At 43.6% G+C, this 19,999-nt stretch overlaps 1 protein-coding gene across 2 annotated transcripts in view; it reads left to right on the forward strand.

Moving 5' to 3' along the window:
* EFHC1 (EF-hand domain containing 1) overlaps window positions 1–19,999 on the forward strand; it is a 104,355-nt gene that overhangs the window by 30,040 nt on the left and 54,316 nt on the right. For both annotated transcript variants that reach the window (XM_033939090.1, XM_033939089.1), the window contains exons 6-8: window positions 5,664–5,881; window positions 6,513–6,653; window positions 18,209–18,422. In XM_033939090.1, coding sequence (XP_033794981.1) covers window positions 5,664–5,881; window positions 6,513–6,653; window positions 18,209–18,422 — 573 coding nt within the window. The remainder of the gene's footprint in view (window positions 1–5,663; window positions 5,882–6,512; window positions 6,654–18,208; window positions 18,423–19,999) is intronic.

Raw genomic sequence — 19,999 nt, forward strand, 5'->3', positions numbered from 1 at the left:
GGATCGAGACCGGCAGAGCCTTTAGTAATTTGGCAAAAGGGAAGAACCCATGGCATCTGACTTTGTTATTGCTAGCCGGTTTAACAGGGATAGGACCGAAGGCAGGACTGCTCACAATCCGGATGTGCCACAGGACTCGGCGTTCACTCGCTCTGTGACGGTTCGTCTTCTGCCAGTGACGTACTAAGTGCGCAGGTGCAGTCGTGCGGCCACACCACTACAGAAAAGGGATCAGGGAACACGTTTCGCTACTGCGCATGCGCGGGCTAGCATTTTATTATTTAAGATTGATAAGCAGTACTAAATTTTAGGATGGGTGAATTTCATATTTAGTTTAAATAATAACTATTCAATATAAGTACTCCACTCTTTTAGCTAGAGAGCCCAATCTCAACGGAAGAAAAAGCCTCAGGTAATTTTTAGGTAGGGCTTAAACTCTCAAACCTCCTCCTCCAACATCATTGGCAAAAATCTTCCGAAGAGAATGTGCAAGATACCACATTCAACTCTAAGTGCAGGACTAAACTAGCTGTTGCTTATAACTGTAAGAGAACAAGTGTTTTTTAAAGGGTAGCCAACGTTTCACAGTAAGAAACCGTTTCTTCAGGGCTTATTTAACTTTCACTTTCCTCCAACCTTTTTCTAAGCTGCTTGCTTCATCTCCAGCGTCCCGTCTGTCAGCTTTAGAGACCGTATCTGGCGAAGGACGTAAGAAGACATGAAGCGGTCCAGAGAAGGGTGACGAAAATGATAGGAGGCTTGCGCCAAAAGACATATGAGGAGAGACTGGAAGCCCTGAATATGTATACCCTAGAGGAAAGGAAAGACAGGGGAGATATGATTCAGACGTTCAAATACTTGAAGGGTATTAACGTAGAACATAATCTTTTCCAGAGAAAGGAAAATAGTAAAACCAGAGGACATAATTTGAGGTTGAGGGGTGGTAGATTCAAAGGCAATGTTAGGAAATTCTACTTTACGGAGAGGGTGGTGGATGCCTGAAATGCGCTCCCGAGAGAGGTGGCGGAGAGTAAAACTGTGACTGAGTTCAAAGAAGCATGGGATGAACACAGAGGATCTAGAATCAGAAAATAATATTAAAAATTGAACTAAGGCCAGTACTGGGCAGAATAGCACAATCTGTGACTGTATATGGCCATTTGGTGGAGGATGGGCTGGGGAGGGCTTCAATGGCTGGGAGGGTGTAGATGGGCTGGAGGAGATTTCGGTAGTAGGAACCCAAGCACAGTACCGGGTAGAGCTTTGAATTCTTGCCCAGAAATAGCTAAGAAGAAAAAATTTAAAGAATTTAAATTGAATCAGGTTGGGCAGACCGGATGGACCATTCGGGTCTTCATCTGCCGTCATCTACTATGTTATGTTACATTTAATTGGAAAAATTGGAGTAGATTAAATTATAGTTTCTGGTAGAATTCTCTGTGTCATATATATAAAATGGAAAGAATGTTAGCTACACAGAAAGGAAATTGTAATAAATTTCAGGAGGTTTGGGGACCATTAATAGAATATTGAAATAAGTAAATAACATTTTTCCATTATTGGTACAATTGCAAAGTGAGGGATGGGGGCAGGGATTTCTAATCTTGTAGTAAATGTTTAGTTTAAAAGATTATATATAATATATTATATGATATATATAATTACTTATGAAATAGTTAGGATGGGAGGGAGGGTTTAAATATTGTTAATTTAAGTCGAATATGATAGATAATCAAGTGATATTGTATAAGTTCGAATGTTAAATTTCTGACGCACTTGTTGTAAGATGTAGAAATGAATAAAGAATTAAAAAAAAAAAAAAAGAACAGGCGCTAGAATAGAACCTTGAGGCACACCACTGGTAACATCCCTTTCCTCAGAGTGATCTCTATTGATCACTACCCTCTTTCGCCTTCCACTCAACCAGTTCTTGACCCAGCCCGTCACTTTGGGACACATCCCGAGGGCACTCAGTTTTTTTATTAGACATCTGTGCTAAAATCTAAATACACCACATCTTTTGCACATCCTCTATCCAATTCTCTGGTCACCCATTCAAAGAAATTGATCAGATTTGTCTGACAAGACCTACCTCTAGTGAATCCATGTTGCCTCCGGTCCTGTAATCCACAGGATTCGAGAAACTTGACCATTCTCTGTTGTAAAAGTGTTTCCATTAATTAGCTTACCACAGAAGTCAGACTTACCGGCCTGTAATTCCCTACTTTTCCCTTACTTCCACTTTTGTGGAGACGGACCACATCTGCCCTTCTCCAGTCCTCCAATATCACTCCCGACTCTAGAGTCTCGTTGAAAAGGTAACTGCGCTAAAAGTTATGTGACACACTGGTGCTTAGTGAAGAATGTGAAGAGAATAGAGTCGATCCAGAGAATGGCCACTAGGATGGTCTCAGGACTTAAAAATCTCCCATATGAAGAATGTCTGAGCAGACTGCACTTATATTCTCTCGAAGAGCGCAGAGATAGGGGGGACATGATAGAAACATTCAAATACATCACGGACTGCATTGAAGTGGAGGAAGAAATCTTTTTTCTTAAGGGTCCCACGGCAACAAGAGAGCATCCACTAAAACTTAAGGGGGGAAGATTTCATGGTGATACCAGGAAATACTTCTTCACCGAAAGAGTGATTGATCGATGGAATGGTCTTCCATGCCAGGTGGTCGAAGCCAGTAGTGTGCTCGACTTCAAGAGACGATGGGACAAACAGATGGGGTTGCTACAGAGTTATGCTTAAAAGATGGATTCTCAAGGGAGGAAGGGTTTTTGAGTGGGCAGACTTTTTGGGCCGCCGGCCTTTTTCTGCCGTCATACTCCACATTTCTATGTTTAGTGCGATTCTATAAAAGGTATGTGCACTTTGTAGGGCCATTCTAGTTGGTGCTAAATTTTTAATGGTATAGTTCTGCAGCTTATGCAAGAGTTTGGAGAGTTTTTGAGGGGCTGGTGGAGCCTTAGCTTGCTTTTGAGGATGCCATATTCATTATTCCCTAGCTGCACACCCGGACATTGTTTGTTTTTTAAAGGATGTAATACACTTCAAGCATCCTCTATGTGCTCCATTTCTGGATCAGAATCTCAACTTGGTACTGAAGGTGCTGCAGAAGGTTCTCATTGAATTTCTTTGGAAAGTGGCTTTTAAAGATCTCACCCAAAAGTCTGTGTTTTTGGACACTATCTCCTCTCCTAGAAGGATTTCAAAGTTGTAGGCCTTTTCTTTGCAGGGATCCCTTTCTTCGTTTCACAGATAGTGTAACTATAAGGCAATTTCTTCCTTCCTTCTCAAGATGATTTCTTCCTTTTATTTGAACCAACCAGTTTTTGGCTTTTTTTTTTTTGTCAGGAGGACTATGAGAAGGAATTTCTATCTTTATGTGTTCTGGATGTGCACCACATCTTCCTTCACTATCTGGAAGTCACCAATGAATTTTGCTGATCTGACCATCTTTTATTCTGAACTCAAGTTCTAATAAGGGTGCCTTAATTTCTTAGGCTACCATTGGGCATTGGTTTCCTTTCCTTCTTCTAGTCTCCATGAGCATGTTTATGTATGTGCGACTCACAAATATTAGATTAGATTTAAGGAAGCTATTTTTTCTGTATATGTTCTGTCAGGCAAAACTCCACCTATTTCTCTCAAAATGCTTTCCACAAGCATCTGTAGGCAGAATCACATGCTTTTTTCTCCTTAAGATCTGATGGTCAGCAACCTGGTCATCTTTGCATATTTTCTCAAGCTTTATCGCCTGGATATCTTGGCCAGGACAAATAATTCCTTTGGGGTGTCAGTCCTTTCAGCCACATTGTCGTGCTCCTGCCCCGCCTACCCCAAGGGTGTAGGATGAGTATCCTTTACCACATACTTGAGGGTGTAGGCTGAGTATCCTTCACCGCTTACTTCAGGGTGTAAACTGAGTAACCTTCACTGCCATCAAATACTACTGGTACACTGGTCCCTGCGGACCTTCCTGTCACTGGTCACTTCAGCTGCACCAGTCACCCTGCCCTGCACTGGTCCCTCTGGATGCTCTGATCGCTCAGATGAGGTTAGAGGCTTAGGCGGAAGCCAGCATTCCTTCCCTTGAGGGTCACCTGGGAGTCTTTGTTCCCAAGAACTCCAAATTATGTTCTCTTGTGGGAGTCCATTAAGCAACCCCCCTTTTATCTCAGCCAAAAGGGCCAAAAGGGTTCAAGATGAATTTCCACTCCCTGACAGAAGTCTTTAAGAATCTTTTTTCCTATCAAACAGAACTTTTTCTCTGTAGTTCAACCATATGCGAATTAGAATGCAAATCAGTTCATCAAATGCAATGTAAATGTCTACCAGTCTTCTCTGCCACTGAGGAAAGCAACACTCCGGGGAAATAAGGTTAGCCTGTTCCTAACACCACTCACCTAGTCTTCCACAATGACTAGAACCATCTCAGAGGAACTATGTTGACCCAGCTATTCCCTGTTTGACCCCAGCCATCTATTGCCTGTCCCTTGGGAAACCCTTGGGAGAGTTAAGCTCTGGTGTACCCCTCCCTTGAGGAAGCACTCTCTCACATGAAGGGACATACTGTATATCACATGCAGTTTCAATGTCCCATCCTATTTGAGGACTGGTTTGCTACATCCCACAATTAATGGACTTCTCTGTTGTTGACATAATGGAAAGAAAAAATATGTCTTATCTGATCATTTTCTTTCCTTTAATCACAATAGAAGAATCCAGTCATCCTGCCCTGTCTTGCTTTTTTTTCTTTCCTTTAATCACAATAGAAGAATCCAGTCATCCTGCCCTGTCTTGCTTTTTTTGTTGTTGTCTGAATTTGTTTCTTCAAGTTCAGGTTTTGGGTTGTTGTTTGATATCTTTGTAGTTACTGTGAAGAAGAAGTTGGTTGTTCTTACCTTATATTGCTGCTTTGTTAGTGAAATACTGACTGAATGATGTATTTGACAGCCCTTTGTCGCAGAGGTCAGATTTTTGTCTGCTATCTTCACCTGTTGGTAGATGGACATAACCCAATATAATATAGGGACTTCTATTCTGCCACATTGCCAAATGGGTTTAGTGCAGATTACAAAAATAAGTACAGGAAAACATATTTTTTCTTATTAAAATTTAAGATTATTACAAAAAAAGAATTTACCTATTATACTTCAGTCAAATATAACCTACTCATTTTGAGCTCTTAAGGTATATTCTAAACAGATAGGATTTCAGTAATGTATGGACTCATCTGCTGAGATTAAAGGAAAGGAAATTATCAGGTAAGATATCATTTTTCCTTTTGTCTTCTGCTAAGTCCTGTCCTCTTCCAGCTTCTGTATGGGAGTTGGGTCCTGTAAGAGAAAGTGATCTAATGATTCTATGCACTTTAACATGCTCCCGTTACTGCTACTGATGCTGTCAGATTCTGGACCAGCTGCAGCTTCAGTAAGCTTTTGTCTATGTGACAAGGAGAGTGGAGAAGATGGATAGTTTTGGGACTGCCTGAGGAAGGGAAAACATGTCATTATGTCACATTACATACACACTTTATAATTTGGTTTGTTCTATGCTCATTTTTATTTGTATGCTATTATTCCTACTGCTGTGCAACATTGTGCAATATGGAAATAGAAAGTAACAATAATGATTTTTTATCCTTATGCAGAGGGTTTCCCACTTTGTGCAGTAGAAATTTCTGATCCAGAGGTAGTAGAATGGTACTCTCCCAAAGATTTTGCTGTGGGCATGCATGTCACTATCCTTGGCCGTAACTTTTTCCTGTATGACTGTGATGAATTCACTTGCAAGTATTACCATGACAAATATGGGATCTCCTTTCAACCTATTGATGTGTGCAAGAAGGTGCAGGAGCCAATAAAGCAGGTATGAGGGAATTATTTTTTGTAGCTGTTGTGGAAATGTCAGGAAACAAGACTGCATATAAGGAAGACAATACAAAGATTATATATAATATTGTTTGATAAAACACCCCACTTGCTTGAGTAACCCTGATGTAGTACACTATTGTAATTTTAAATGCAAAACATTATTTTTCTAAAAGATATAAAATGGAAGCTCTTGTGTCTTGAAATATCTTTGATTATAAAATTATTACTTACTATTAAATATTTTGCTCTGTCTGTTCTTTTGTCTTACACAAAAAAACTGCATGAATACTTTCTGCACCTTTTGGAGTCTGGACTAAAAACTAACTCTGTAAGGCTTCATCACAGTGTAATTGTCATTTTTCATCATTGTGTGCAGTGGCATGCAGTCAGGGCTTTGGGGGCATTCACCCAACCCCCTGAGGGCACTGCTCTGAATTTGATTGAACAGGCAACAGGCAGAAGCTGCTCAATCAATCAAATTCAGATCAGTATTATCAGGGCCTTCAGAGGGTTGGGTGAATCCCCAGCCCTAGAGCCCTGCTTTTTTTTTTTGTTTCTTTGTTTACTTTATGTTTGATGCCGTTTTGACTGGTTGAACAGCACTTTATCCTTATGTTTCTCTTCAGAAATTACCTCCCTACAATGGCTTTGGTTTGATTGAAGACACTGTTCAGAACTGCCTTAGTCTGGTTCCTCAGCCACCAAAGAAGGACATCGTTAAGATGCTAGAGAATGACCGCAAAGTATTGCGATATGCAGCTGTTTTGGTAAGCTGTTTTCACTTAAATACTTATGAGCAAGTTACAAAATTGCATGCATTACATTCTGACTAAAGGACTGAGCCCACATTGTTCATGGTTAGGGTCAGCATTTGGCCTGAAAGTCTCACATCCCATAAGTGTCTTGATATGTGGCCTCAGAGAAGAAAGATTTTAGTCTACGGTAGGTTCCTGCTGCCTAAAATGTATAACTTTAAGCATGAGACATCTCTTGCATTAACGAGAGCTACTCAAGAACAGGCTTCTAGCATGTACTTAGCATATAAATTAAAAAAATAAACAAAGAATAAATAAATTTATCACAAGTTTAGAATTTTTTGCATGTATCTGTGCTTATAGGCTATGTAATTTTCAATATGTACAGTATATGCATGTCAAAGCTGATATGACCATAGTCTTAAGAATGTGTACACAAGGTCAATATCTCAGCTATATTCTTCCTCTTAATTATGGTAAATACTATGCTGAGAACTAAAATTATATTTATTTCCAGACTTAATTATTCTAGGAAACAAAATGAGTAGAGAAGCTGTATAGTATATAAGCAGTCCCTGGGTTAAGAACAAGTTCCATTTTTAAAACCATTCTTAAGATGAATTTGTATGTAACTCAGATCATGTAAGAATCTGTGTGTATTTATGTTCTCCTGTACAGTACAGTCTTTAAAAAACATTAAACATTAAAGAAAAGGACCTTAAAATAAAGTATTGTAGTTTAAATAGAAGTGACGGACATCAGGCTCTGCCACCGCAGGAATGGAAAGTCCCTGTGGGGATGGAAAGCGCCTCTCCCTCTGTTTTGTAACCCAAATTCTTGCCTCCCTCCCATGGTGTTTACCTGTTCTGGCTGGCTCCCTCCCCCTTCCTTCCAGCTGCACTTGTTTCTCTTCACAAAGCTGCAGGCAGCGTTTCCTACACGCTGCCCACGGCTGACCTAGAAACCTTCCTTTTGAGCACTGAATAGTGGAAAACTTTCTTTTTCCCTCCCAAAATCTGATCCTAATATTCTTCCCACCTTCCTCATCTCATTGAGGCCCCTCTTGCATCCCTTTTCATCCATCCCATTGTTGCCTCTCCACCACCACACCCAACATTTCTCTCTCTCATCTCTCTTTTCCCCATTCATCTCTCCCACCACAATGTCCAATAATTCTCTCTCCCTCCCTATGCCCAACAATTCTCCTCTTTCTTCATTTCCCTATGTGCACCATGTCTTTCCCTCTCACTCAGACACACATGCCCAACAATTCTCCTTTTCTATTCCCTCCCAGTTCTCCTTTCTATTCCCTTTCTAAGAACAATTAAGTCATATTTCAACTTCTTTTCATTTGGATTACTGGTTCAGTCTCTTGTTCTCAGTACATTGAATTATTGTAATGTGCTCTATCTTTCATTATCCAAGAAAAATTTAAAAAGGTTGCAAATTATTCAGAATACTGCTGTGCGTTTGATTTGTGGACTGAAAAGAACTAATCACGTGACACCAGGGCAGGATTAACGAATAGGCCCAGTAGGCACTTGCCTAGGGCCCGAAATGGTCAGGGGGGCCCGATGAAGAAGGGCATTTTTTTTAACAGCGATGGGCCCCCTCCTGCATCAATCGGCAATGCGGTCCCCCCCCCCAAATCAGCAAAACAGGCTCCCCCCCCATCGACAGACCGATCGGCAATTGACCCCCCTCCCCCATCGACAGAAAGTAAGATGAGCAAGGAACACGGGTAAGAAAGGCAACACCAACTGTAATTTTCCAAGCGGTGCTGCTTGCCCAAAGCTTCCCTCTGACGCAGCTTCCTGTTTCTGCCGGGGCACGTCAGAATGGGGTAGGGGGCCCAGTGTATTTGTGTGCCTAGGGGCCCTCGAAGAATTAATCCTGCCCTGCGTGACACAGTATTATCTTAAACTGCACTGGTTGCCGATAGAGGCAAGAGTGATCTTTAAGTTTGGCTGGATATGTTTCAAGGCTCTCAGTAGGTTATTACCCAGTTATCCCATGGATCATTTTAAATTTGCCAATAGAAAACATCTACCTGATCTTTGATTCTTTGATTTTCCTTCTGTAGAAGGATGTGTGTATAAACAATTCTTTAGTAAGATCTTAGCATATCAGGCAGCATTAAGGGATAGACAATTTAGTATGTATTTTTTCCCTACTTCTTACCTGGCATTTAAAAAATCTATGAAGACTGTTTTATTTGGGAAATATTTTGATTAACTGTCTTATACCATGTACACCTGCATTACATCAATGGAGCCAGACTGATCTATGGCGCCTTCCGGAGAACAATTAAAACCGTACTGTTTGACAAATTCATCTCCTAAACAGTAGCCTCACTACCTACACAGTTATATTTTCCCTCTGTCAAATTCTGTGTAATATGTTGTTCCCTCACTTTCTGCATTTTGCAATTCGCTGATTGTCCAGCATCACTCCTTGGGTTGCATTCATGAGATCTAAATTACATACTTAAGATTCATATTTCCCTTTTAACTATTTCTTGTTAATAAGTTGTACCCTCACTACTTGTATCCTGTAATTCGCCGACTGTCCAATTTTATTCTGTAATTCGCTTATCCAGTAATTTGCTGTACCCTATAATCCGCCTTATTCTGTAACTCGCTTTATTCTGTAATTCGCTTCATTCTGCAATTCACCTCATTGTCTAGCTTTATTCTAAATTGTGCAGATTGATCAGCTTTATTCCTTGGGTTGTATACATGAGATCTATACCACATACTTAAGATTCATATTTTCCTTTTATCTATTTCTTATGTAATAAATTGTATCTATTTCTTATGTAATAAGTTGTACCCGCACTTCTTGCATTCTGTAATTCGCTGTAATTAGCTGATTGTCCAGCCTTCTTCGATGTGAACCACCTAGAAGTCATTCGACTGTAGCAGTATAGAAGAATAAAGTTATTATTATTTTAATTTTTGTTAACCGCACAGAGCCGCAAGCTAGCTGTGGGATATAAGAAATTTTGTTAACTTATGTTATGTCATAGCTTTCCCTCACTTCCTCCATTCTTCCATCCTATGACCCAAGTTCATGCTCCTCTCCCCCCCATTCTGTGTCCCAAGTTCATGCCCCTCCCTACTGCCTGCCTTCCATCCTTTGTCTGAAGTTTATGCTCCCTCCTTTCCTTCTGTGTCCTAATGTGCCTCCTCTCTCCTATGTCCCAAAGTGCCCCTCTCCTTTCCTCCATTCTGTGTCCCAAGTTCATGCCTCCCTCCTGCAGGTGTTTACCTGTTATCCCAGGACAAGCAGGCAGGTATTCTCACTAGTGGGTGATGTCATCCGACAGAGCCCCGATACGGACATCTTGCAAGCATGTCTTGCTTGAAGAAACTCAGAAGTTTCGAGATGCCCGCACCGCGCATGCGCCAGTGCCTTCCCGCCCGATGCTCCGGGCATGTCTCCTCAGTTCTTTTTCTTCCGCGGAGCTGAGAAGTCTATCTTCAATTTGCGCCCATTGAATATCTTTTTTGCCTTCTTTTTGCCGCGGGTTGAGTTCTTTTGGGCTCTCCTGTACGTTTCTTTCTTTCTTTCTTTGATTTCTTTAAAAAAAAAAAATTTTTCCTTCCGACTCCGGGTCGGCCGCGTGGCTCAGGCCCCGCGCCTTCGACCATGCGGCGGAGCTTTTCCGGCCTATGTCCCGGCTGATTACCGGTTTCAAAAAGTGTAGCAAGTGCCAGCGCACGATTTCGCTCACGGACCCTCATTGACGCTGCTTACAGTGTCTGGGACCGGATCACTTTCCGAAATCGTGCCGGCCTTGCTCCACTCTGACGGCGAGAGCGTTTAAGCGCCGCTGTCTGCTCTGGGAGTCCATGTTTAAGATGGAAGCTTCGTCAGATTCTGCAGCTTCGACATATACGGGGGCTTCGACTCCTGCAGCGAAGCCCGCTGCCTCCCCAGCTGCTTCGGGCCTCCTGAAACCGGCTTCATTCACCCCGGTTTCGGCCCAGGCTTCGGCGCCGGTGCCTTCCTCCGTTTCCTCGGAGCAGGTCTCGACCCCTACAGTTCCACCAGTGGTGCTCAAGGTGCCGAAAGCTGGCAAGCAGAAGCACACTGCACCTAAGGAGCGTGGAGACCGTGCGGAAGGGCCCCCTTTTGGTGCGGATCCCTCCATATCGGCTTCGCTGCGGTCCATTCTGGAGGCTCAGTTCGTGGAGCGCATGCAAACCATGGGGCCTCGTCTGATTGCCACCATCCAGGGTGACCTCCCAGCTTCGGCTTCGAGGGGCGGACCGCTCCCTCCTCCTCCTCCTCGCCGCACGACCTCGTTGCTCAGCGAGGAGGAGCGGCGAGTGGTGTCCGGGTCCTCGAGGAGATCCTCCGAGAGTGCTATGCCTCCTTTGGAACCGATTCCCTCGAGGAGGGCTTCTCTTAGTGATATGCCTCCTTTGGAGCCCATTCCCTCGAGGAAACCCTCGTTTAGTGATCTGCCTCCCTTGGAACCGATTACTCCGCCCCATGATTCCGTGTGGCGTCCACCTTTGGGGCCATCCAGTCCGGGGCATAGCAGGAAGCAGGACGAGTTCTTCCGAACTCCCTATCAAGCCTGGGCGACGTCCAGAGAAGCACCGACTCTTCCACCTTTGCGATCGACGGCATCGAGTCCGATCTGCTCCTTGGAAGCGTCTGACCCAGTCTCGCACAGGAGGACTCGATCTCCTTCCAGGCATCGGGAGGGGCATCGGTCCAGACATTCTTCGAAGCATTCCTCTCAACACTCGACCGTCTCGCCTCAGAAGAAATTGCCTCGGTTGGGATATGCTGCTTCGACTGGGTCTCCTCCTCCGGGTCCGGAGTTCGAGGACCCCGAAGTTTTCTACTCGTCCTGTTGCTCACAGGCCTCTTTGGAGCCTGAGGCTTCGTCTTCTTCTAGTCCGTCTCGCGGACCGGCGACGGCGGACCAATTGTCCTTTTCATCGTTCCTCAGGCAGATGGCGGATGACTTGGACATTACTCTAGATGCGGGGTCTCGATATTCCAAAGAGTATCTCGATACCATGCACTTGCCTCGGCCTCCGGCGGAGTCCTTGCGGCTTCAATTGCACAAGCTCCTCAACCAGACCTTCATGCGCTGCTTCGAGTCTCCTTACTCTATCCCTGCGGTCCCTGGCAAATTGGATTCGCGGTACCGCACGGTACATCATAAAGGCTTTGAGGGTCCTCAACTTTCGCACCAGTCCCTCCTGGTCGAATCCTCGCTCAAGCGGTCTCATCCTGGCCAGGTCTACGCTTCCGTACCTCCGGGCCGTGAGGGCAGAACCATGGATAAGTTTGGGCGACGCATCTATCATTATTCGATGATGGCGTCTAGAGTCCTGAATTACAATTTCCACTTTGCAACCTACTTGGAATTTTTTCTACCTGTGCTTCGAAAGTTCACTCCCTACATCGAGTCCCAGGCTAGGTTTGAGTTTGAGGAAGTGGTTGCTTCGTTGTCCCAACTCCGCCTTCAGTTGATGCAATCTGCCTATGATGCGTTCGAGCTCTCTGCCCGAGCGGCGGCTTGCTCGGTGGCGATGCGCCGGTTGGCCTGGTTGCGGACCATTGACATGGACCCGAATCTTCAGGACCGTCTGGCGAACGTCCCGTGTGCTGGGGCGGATCTTTTTGACGAATCCATCGAGATTGTCACAAAGAAGTTGTCGGACCATGAAAAGTCCTTCCAATCTATCCTTCGGCCGAAGCCCAAGCCTCAGCAGTCTCGACCTTCTCGTCCACCGTTGATTTATCAGAGGCGTTATCAGCCGAGGCAAACTCCTCCTGCGAGACAACCGGCGAAGCGTCAGCCTCCCCAGAAGGGTCAGCCTAAGTCTCAGTCGCCTGCTGTCCCTAAAACCACTCAGCCTTTTTGACTGTATCGTCGAGGGCATAACCAACCTCGTTCTGCCTCCCCCTGTTTTTCCCATCGGAGGGCGCCTCCATCATTTTTATCATCGCTGGGAGGCCATAACAACCGACCTCTGGGTCCTTACTATCATCAGGGAGGGATACTCTCTTTATTTCCATCGGGTCCCTCCGGACCACCCTCCAAGAGAGTATCCTTCCAACTTGACTCAGACCGCCCTTCTTCTCCAGGAAGCTCAGGCTTTGCTCCGGCTTCGTGCCGTGGAGCCGGTCCCTACGGCCCAACTGAACCAGGGGTTTTACTCCCGGTACTTCCTTGTTCCGAAGAAGACGGGCGACCTGCGACCCATTTTGGACCTCAGGGCCCTCAACAAATTCCTAGTCAGAGAGAGGTTTCGCATGCTGACACTTGCTTCTCTCTACCCTCTCCTCGAGCAGAACGACTGGTTATGCTCTCTGGATCTCAAGGAGGCCTACACTCACATTCCCATTCATCCGGCCTCCCGCAAGTTCCTCAGATTTCGGGTGGGACATCTCCATCTGCAGTATCGAGTGCTTCCATTCGGCCTGTCCTCGTCTCCCAGAGTCTTCATGAAGTGTCTGGTAGTGGTTTCCGCTGCACTCCGAGACAGGGGTCTTCAGGTATTTCCATACCTCGACGACTGGCTCATCAAGGCCCTGTCAGCTCCAAAGGTCATTTCGGCGACCTTGACAACGATCTGCTTCCTGCAGAGCCTGGGCTTCGAGATCAATTTTCCCAAATCTCATCTGCAGCCTACCCAGTCCCTTCCCTTCATCGGGGCGGTACTGGACACCATTCAGCTTCGAGCATTCCTTCCTCCTCAGCGCATGGATGCCCTTCTTCGTCTCTGCCAGTCTGTGTCTTCTCACCAGTCCATCTCAGCGAGACACATGATGGTCCTCCTGGGCCACATGGCCTCTACAATTCATGTGACACCCTTTGCCAGGCTCCATCTCAGAATTCCTCAGTGGACCCTAGCTTCTCAATGGACTCAGGTGTCAGACCCGTTGACTCGACACATCATAGTCACTCCTGCTCTTCGGCAGTCTCTACTTTGGTGGATGACCTCTTCGAATCTATCCAGAGGTTTGCTGTTTCACACTCCTCCTCATCAGAAGGTTCTCACAACCGATTCCTCGACCTATGCCTGGGGGGCTCATCTGGATGGGCTTCGCACTCAGGGATTCTGGACCAGTGCGGACCGCCTCCATCAGATCAATCTTCTGGAGCTCAGAGCCATCTTCTATGCTCTTCAAGCTTTTCAACATCTGCTTCACGACATGGTGGTCCTCATCCGTACAGACAACCAGGTCGCAATGTATTATGTGAACAAGCAGGGGGGCACGGGATCAGCCTCCCTCTGCCAGGAAGCTCTCAGAGTCTGGGATTGGGCAGTTCGCCACAATGCCTTCCTCAAGGCTGTCTACATTCAGGGGAAGGACAATGTCTTGGCAGACAACTTGAGTCGTCTCCTCCAGCCTCACGAATGGACTCTCCATTCCAACCCCCTTCATCGGATATTTGCACATTGGGGGACGCCTCAAATAGACCTCTTTGCGGCTCCCCACAACTTCAAGCTGCCTCAGTTTTGCTCCAGGATCTACACTCCTCATCGACTCGAGGCAGATGCCTTTCTGCTGGATTGGGGGAATTGATTTCTGTATGCGTTTCCTCCATTTCCTCTCATTCAGAAGACTCTGGTCAAGTTGAAATCAGACCAAGCCACCATGATTCTAATAGCTCCTCGGTGGCCCAGGCAACCTTGGTTCTCCCTTCTACTTCAACTCAGCAGCAGGGAGCCATTCCTTCTTCCAGTGTTTCCTTCACTGCTTACTCAGCATCAGGGATCTCTACTTCATCCCAACCTGCAGTTTCTCCACCTGACAGCTTGGTTCCTCTCAACATAACTCCCCACCAGTTTTCCCAGGCGGTGAGGGATGTCTTGGAGGCTTCCAGGAAGCCTGCTACTCATCAATGCTACTCCCAGAAATGGACTAGATTTTCTTCATGGTGTATTTCCAATTCTAAGGAGCCTCAGCGAGCCTCCCTATCCTCTGTGTTGGATTATCTCCTACACCTGTCTCAGTCCGGTCTCAAGTCGACATCTATACGAGTCCACCTGAGTGCTATTGCGGCTTTCCATCAGCCTCTGCAAGGGAAACCTCTCTCTTCTCATCCTGTGGTTTCCAGATTTATAAAAGGACTTTTTCATGTTAATCCTCCTCTCAAACCGCCTCCAGTGGTTTGGGATCTAAATGTTGTCCTTTCTCAGCTTATGAAACCTCCTTTTGAGCCTCTGAGCAAGGCTCCCCGAAAGTTTCTCACTTGAAAAGTGGTTTTTCTGGTGGCCCTCACCTCTGCTCGCAGGGTCTTTGAGCTTCAGGCCTTGGTGGCGGACCCTCCTTTCACAGTTTTCCATCATGACAAGGTGGTCCTCCGCACTCATCCGAAATTCCTACCCAAGGTGGTCTCTGAATTTCATCTCAACCAATCCATCGTGCTTCCAGTGTTTTTTCCAAAGCCTCATTCTCATCCTGGAGAATCAGCTCTACACACTCTGGACTGTAAACGTGCTTTGGCTTTCTACTTGGATCGCACCAAACCACACAGAACTGCTCCTCAACTTTTCGTCTCCTTTGATCCAAACAAGTTGGGACGACCTGTATCGAAGCGCACCATCTCTAATTGGATGGCGGCTTGTATCTCTTTCTGCTATGCCCAGGCTGGATTACCCCTTCCCTGTAAGGTCACAGCCCATAGGGTCAGAGCAATGGCAGCCTCTGTAGCCTTCCTCAGATCGACACCGATTGAGGAGATTTGTAAGGCTGCCACTTGGTCCTCGGTTCATACATTCACCTCTCATTATTGTCTGGATACTTTCTCCAGACGGGATGGACAGTTTGGCCAAACTGTGTTACAAAATTTGTTCTCCTAAGTTGCCAACTCTCCCTCCATCCCATTGAGGTTAGCTTGGAGGTCACCCACTAGTGAGAATACCTGCCTGCTTGTCCTGGGATAAAGCAATGTTACTTACCGTAACAGTTGTTATCCAGGGACAGCAGGCAGCTATTCTCACGTCCCACCCACCTCCCCTGGGTTGGCTTCTCTGCTAGCTACCTGAACTGAGGAGACACGCCTGGAGCATCGGGCAGGAAGGCACTGGCGCATGCGCGGTGCGGGCATCTCGAAACTTATGAGTTTCTTCAAGCAAGACATGCTTGCAAGATGTCCGTATCTGGGCTCTGTCGGATGACATCACCCACTAGTGAGAATAGCTGCCTGCTGTCCCTGGATAACAACTGTTACGGTAAGTAACATTGCTTTCTGGTCAGCTCAGGGGCAGGAGGAAGTGGGCTTCCCTACTGCCTGGCTCTTGTAAGGGGTTCAGGGTCTTGGGAGCAGGAGGGTGTGGGCAACCCTCCTGCCAGCTGACTTCATGGGGGGATTCCCTGCTGCAGCTGCTCAGCTAATTGCAGCAGGAGGATTCCCTTGCCGCAATCAGCTCAGCGACTGCATCTATTTGAAATGTAGACCAGCATTTTGATGGCCTACATTTCAGGCATTTGTTGAGGCCCTAGGGAGACACCTAGGGCCACTTAAGCTCACCCAAGGCCACTTCCAGGTGAAACCACACCCAGCCTTGGGTGAGCTTAAGTGTCCCTATGCGTCTCCCTCAAACGCAACAAACCCCCTACAGTGTAGGCCTTATGTTTTGGGGGGTTTTTAACATGTGTCCTGATTGGCTGCTAGACAGCAGTAGAATGCCCATTTATAGAATCTGCCCCTATACATTTGAAGAGACAATGAAAGGGAATGAAAAAACTTTATTACAAAAAGTAACAATGGAATCCGTTGCATCTGTCTTGGTGGGGAAGAGTCCAAACTGTTAAGATGATGATATTGCCTGTTGTTTGTTACCAAATGGGTATGATACCAGTTTTTTTTCAGGGGTCTTTTTATAAAAAGTTGAATAGTATTTTGACTAAGTTTATTTGGCTGGGTAAAAGTGCAAGAATTGCCTTAGTGACCTTACAAAAACCAATTGTAGAGGGTGGGGTAAATTTTCCAAATTTTTATAGGTACCATCAATCCTATATTATGCGTCAGGGTATGTATTGGGTCCTCCCAGAACTCTTGGAAAAGCTACCTGATTGGTTATGGTTGGAATGGCAACTCATGTTTCCCATTAGACTTCGTCATCTTCTCAGTATTAAAATGCCTAGAATACGGAAAAATAATAGAATATTAATGGACACATGGAAAACTTTACGATATATTAATAATTTAACACCTCTTCCAATTCAAAAATCTACATATCAAAATATATGGCTAAACTCCAGGATCCAAATAGGCGGTTTTAAGATTGTCTGGAAGGATTGGATTAAAGCAGGTATATGAACCTTAAATGATGTTATATCTAATGGTAAACTGCTGGATTTTTCACAGTTGCAACTTAAATTTGGTTTTGATAAAAAACAAAGTTATAAATGGTTGCAACTGAAGCAGGCTATTCAGGCAGGGTTCCCTGAATGGAAATCTCTTAATAATCAATTTAGTTTAGATTTCTTATGCTTTCAGGCAGACTTCCTGGGACACCAGGCCGCACAGTGGTATAAATTATTATCTGGCTATTTACATAAGAAACTAAAGACTGGACTTAGAGATATTTGGAGCATTGAGATTAAGCATCAAATTAATGCATCTCAATGGACACGTATTTGGTCTTGGAGGATGAAATGTACAATGTCTGCATCTTTGAGGCAAACATGGTTTTTCCTGTTGCACTCTGGACCCTGTTCGTTTACAAAAATTGGATTGCTCTAAGTCTAATAGATGTTGGCATTATCATCTCGAAGCTGGAACTTTAGATCATTTATTGTTTTATTGTCCATTCATTAAGGCTTTTTGGCAGTCTATTTGGGATCAAATAAATTGCTTGTTAGAAAATCATGTAGCACTGTCATATGACACAATTTTATTTGGCATGTCTATGAGAGCTAAGTGTCAAATATCTACTAATAATAACAAGCTTTTGATGATATTGACAGGAGTTGCCATCCAACAAATAGCATATAATTGGAAGGATTGTAAAAGACTGAATTACTGTTTTTGGTGGAATTCAGTTTGTCACATGTATAAAATGGAAAGAGCATTGGCAGTTCAAAAAGGTTATTATAATAAATTTAAGGATGTGTGGGGACCATTATTAAATTATTATAATGAATAATTTACACTTTTCCCAATTTTAATACACATGTGGATTTGGGGTGGGGGGTTCTTGGTTTTCTTGGGGGTTAAATCTTCTTGTTGTATGATATTGTAGATTTTCAAGTGATGTTGTATTATAATTGTTTGATATTTCCGTAACTTGATGTAAGTTATAAAATGAATAAAGACATTTTTTTTTAAAAAAAGAATCTGCCCCTATATGTCTACTTTCACTTTCCAGAAGTGTCACACACATAATCACACACAAACACATATAGCCAAACTACATTTTTGGAAGCTGGTTATAAAATTGTCATCCCTGTATCTCTGTGCATTTTTTTATGTGTGTATACCCACAAGATATTTTAGAAGATCCTACTTGAGTGCATAAAATGCTTTTCTACACACTGAAGTTTCTTACACTAATAATTTTTCTTGCTTTTCTTTATAGGATACTCTTAACTCTATAGACAAAGGTAGGCGTTTCATCATCTCTTTCTACCTGAGTGATGACGCAGCCAGTATCTTTGAACAGCAGATCCGCAATTCTGGCATAATTGGTGGGAAGTTCCTGGAAAGAACAAGAATACCTAAACCAGACTCTACTGTAGATAATCCCTCATACTATGGACCTTCTGACTTTACCATTGGTTCTGTAATTGAAGGTAGGTTTATCTGAGGCTTATAACTATCAGATCTTACTTTGCAACATGTTAAGGATTGTATATCATACTTAGGGCTTTTGATTATAGCTTTTACCAATAAATATCAATAAACAACCCCAATGTAAAGAATTTTAAAAGATGCGTATTGGACACACAACATGAAAACAACACTTTGGCTTGTCTTGTATCCTCCACTCAGTTTGTGTCTTTTTGTGCTGGTGACTTCTAAGTGACATAAATGTATGTATTTGATTCTGCTGGAAAAAATACCCAGCAAAATTACCCCTGACAAAAACAAACAAACCACTGATTAACATTTATTTTTGTGCCCTCAAAGACTTTTTAAAATACAATATCCACATTTGTCATAGAGGGACCTTCTATGACAAATGTGGATTTTGTATTTTAAAAGGATTTAATGAATAAAAGCATTAGACTTCCACAGTCTTGTTTATTTGGTTTGTCCTTTTTCTCCTGTGGAAATTTGGGTCTTTTTTTTATTTTTTTTTAAATCTTTATTCATTTTTTCATCTTACAACAAGTGTATCAAGAAATAACATTTGAACTTAAAAACATCACTTGATATTCTACTACAATCAACTTAAATTAATGAAATTATAATCCCCTCCCTCCTATCCCTCCCATATCATATGCATTCACATATATTATACAATATAATCTTTCCTATTAATCCAAACATTTAATAAAGAATCAGAAACTCCCCCATCCCTATCCCATCATTTCAATTGTATTATTAAGGGAAAATGTTAACTAATTACAATAATCTGTTAATGGTCCCCAAACATCTCGAAATTTACTAAAATATCCTTTCTGTGTGGCTAATGTTCTTTCCATTTTATATAGATGACATAAAGAATTCCACCAAAAACTGTAATTTAATCTGCTCCAATTTTTTCAATTAAATGTAATCTGTTGAATGGCAACTCCTGTCATAATAAGTAAAAGCTTATTGTTTTTTGAAGAAATCTGACTCTCATTGACATGCCAAATAAAATAGTATCATATGTTAAAGCCACCGGATTTTCTAATAACCTATTTATTTGGCCCCATATTGATTTCCAAAAAGCCAAAATAAATGGACAATAGAATAATTGATGATCTAAAGTCCCAGTTTCAAGAAAAATTTTAATAAGCAATATAGCTTGGAGTTCTTATGCTTTCAGGTGGACTTCTTGGGACAGCAGGCCGCACAGTGGTATAAACTGATATCTGGATTTATGAATAAAAACCCAAAACTGGTCTTCGTGACATTTGGACTATTGAGATTAAGCATCAAATTACTGCATCAAATTTGGTCTTGGAGGATGAGATGTACAGTGTCTGCATCTATGAGACAAACTTGTTTTTTTCTATTACATAGAAGTAGTATAATGGGTGCACCTCATGTCAAAATGATTGACAGCTGTCAGAGATAAGGATCAACCAATCAGCGTTCACTTCCTTGTTAAGCCCCACCCACTCTCTGCCCAAACCCCGCCCACTCTCCACCTACTTTTACTCAAGCCCCACCCATGCCCCTCACATTCCACACCCACTTTTAGCTCTGCCCAGGCCCT

This window comes from Geotrypetes seraphini, chromosome 3 (genome assembly GCF_902459505.1).
Source record: "Geotrypetes seraphini chromosome 3, aGeoSer1.1, whole genome shotgun sequence".
Lineage (NCBI taxonomy): Eukaryota > Metazoa > Chordata > Amphibia > Gymnophiona > Dermophiidae > Geotrypetes > Geotrypetes seraphini.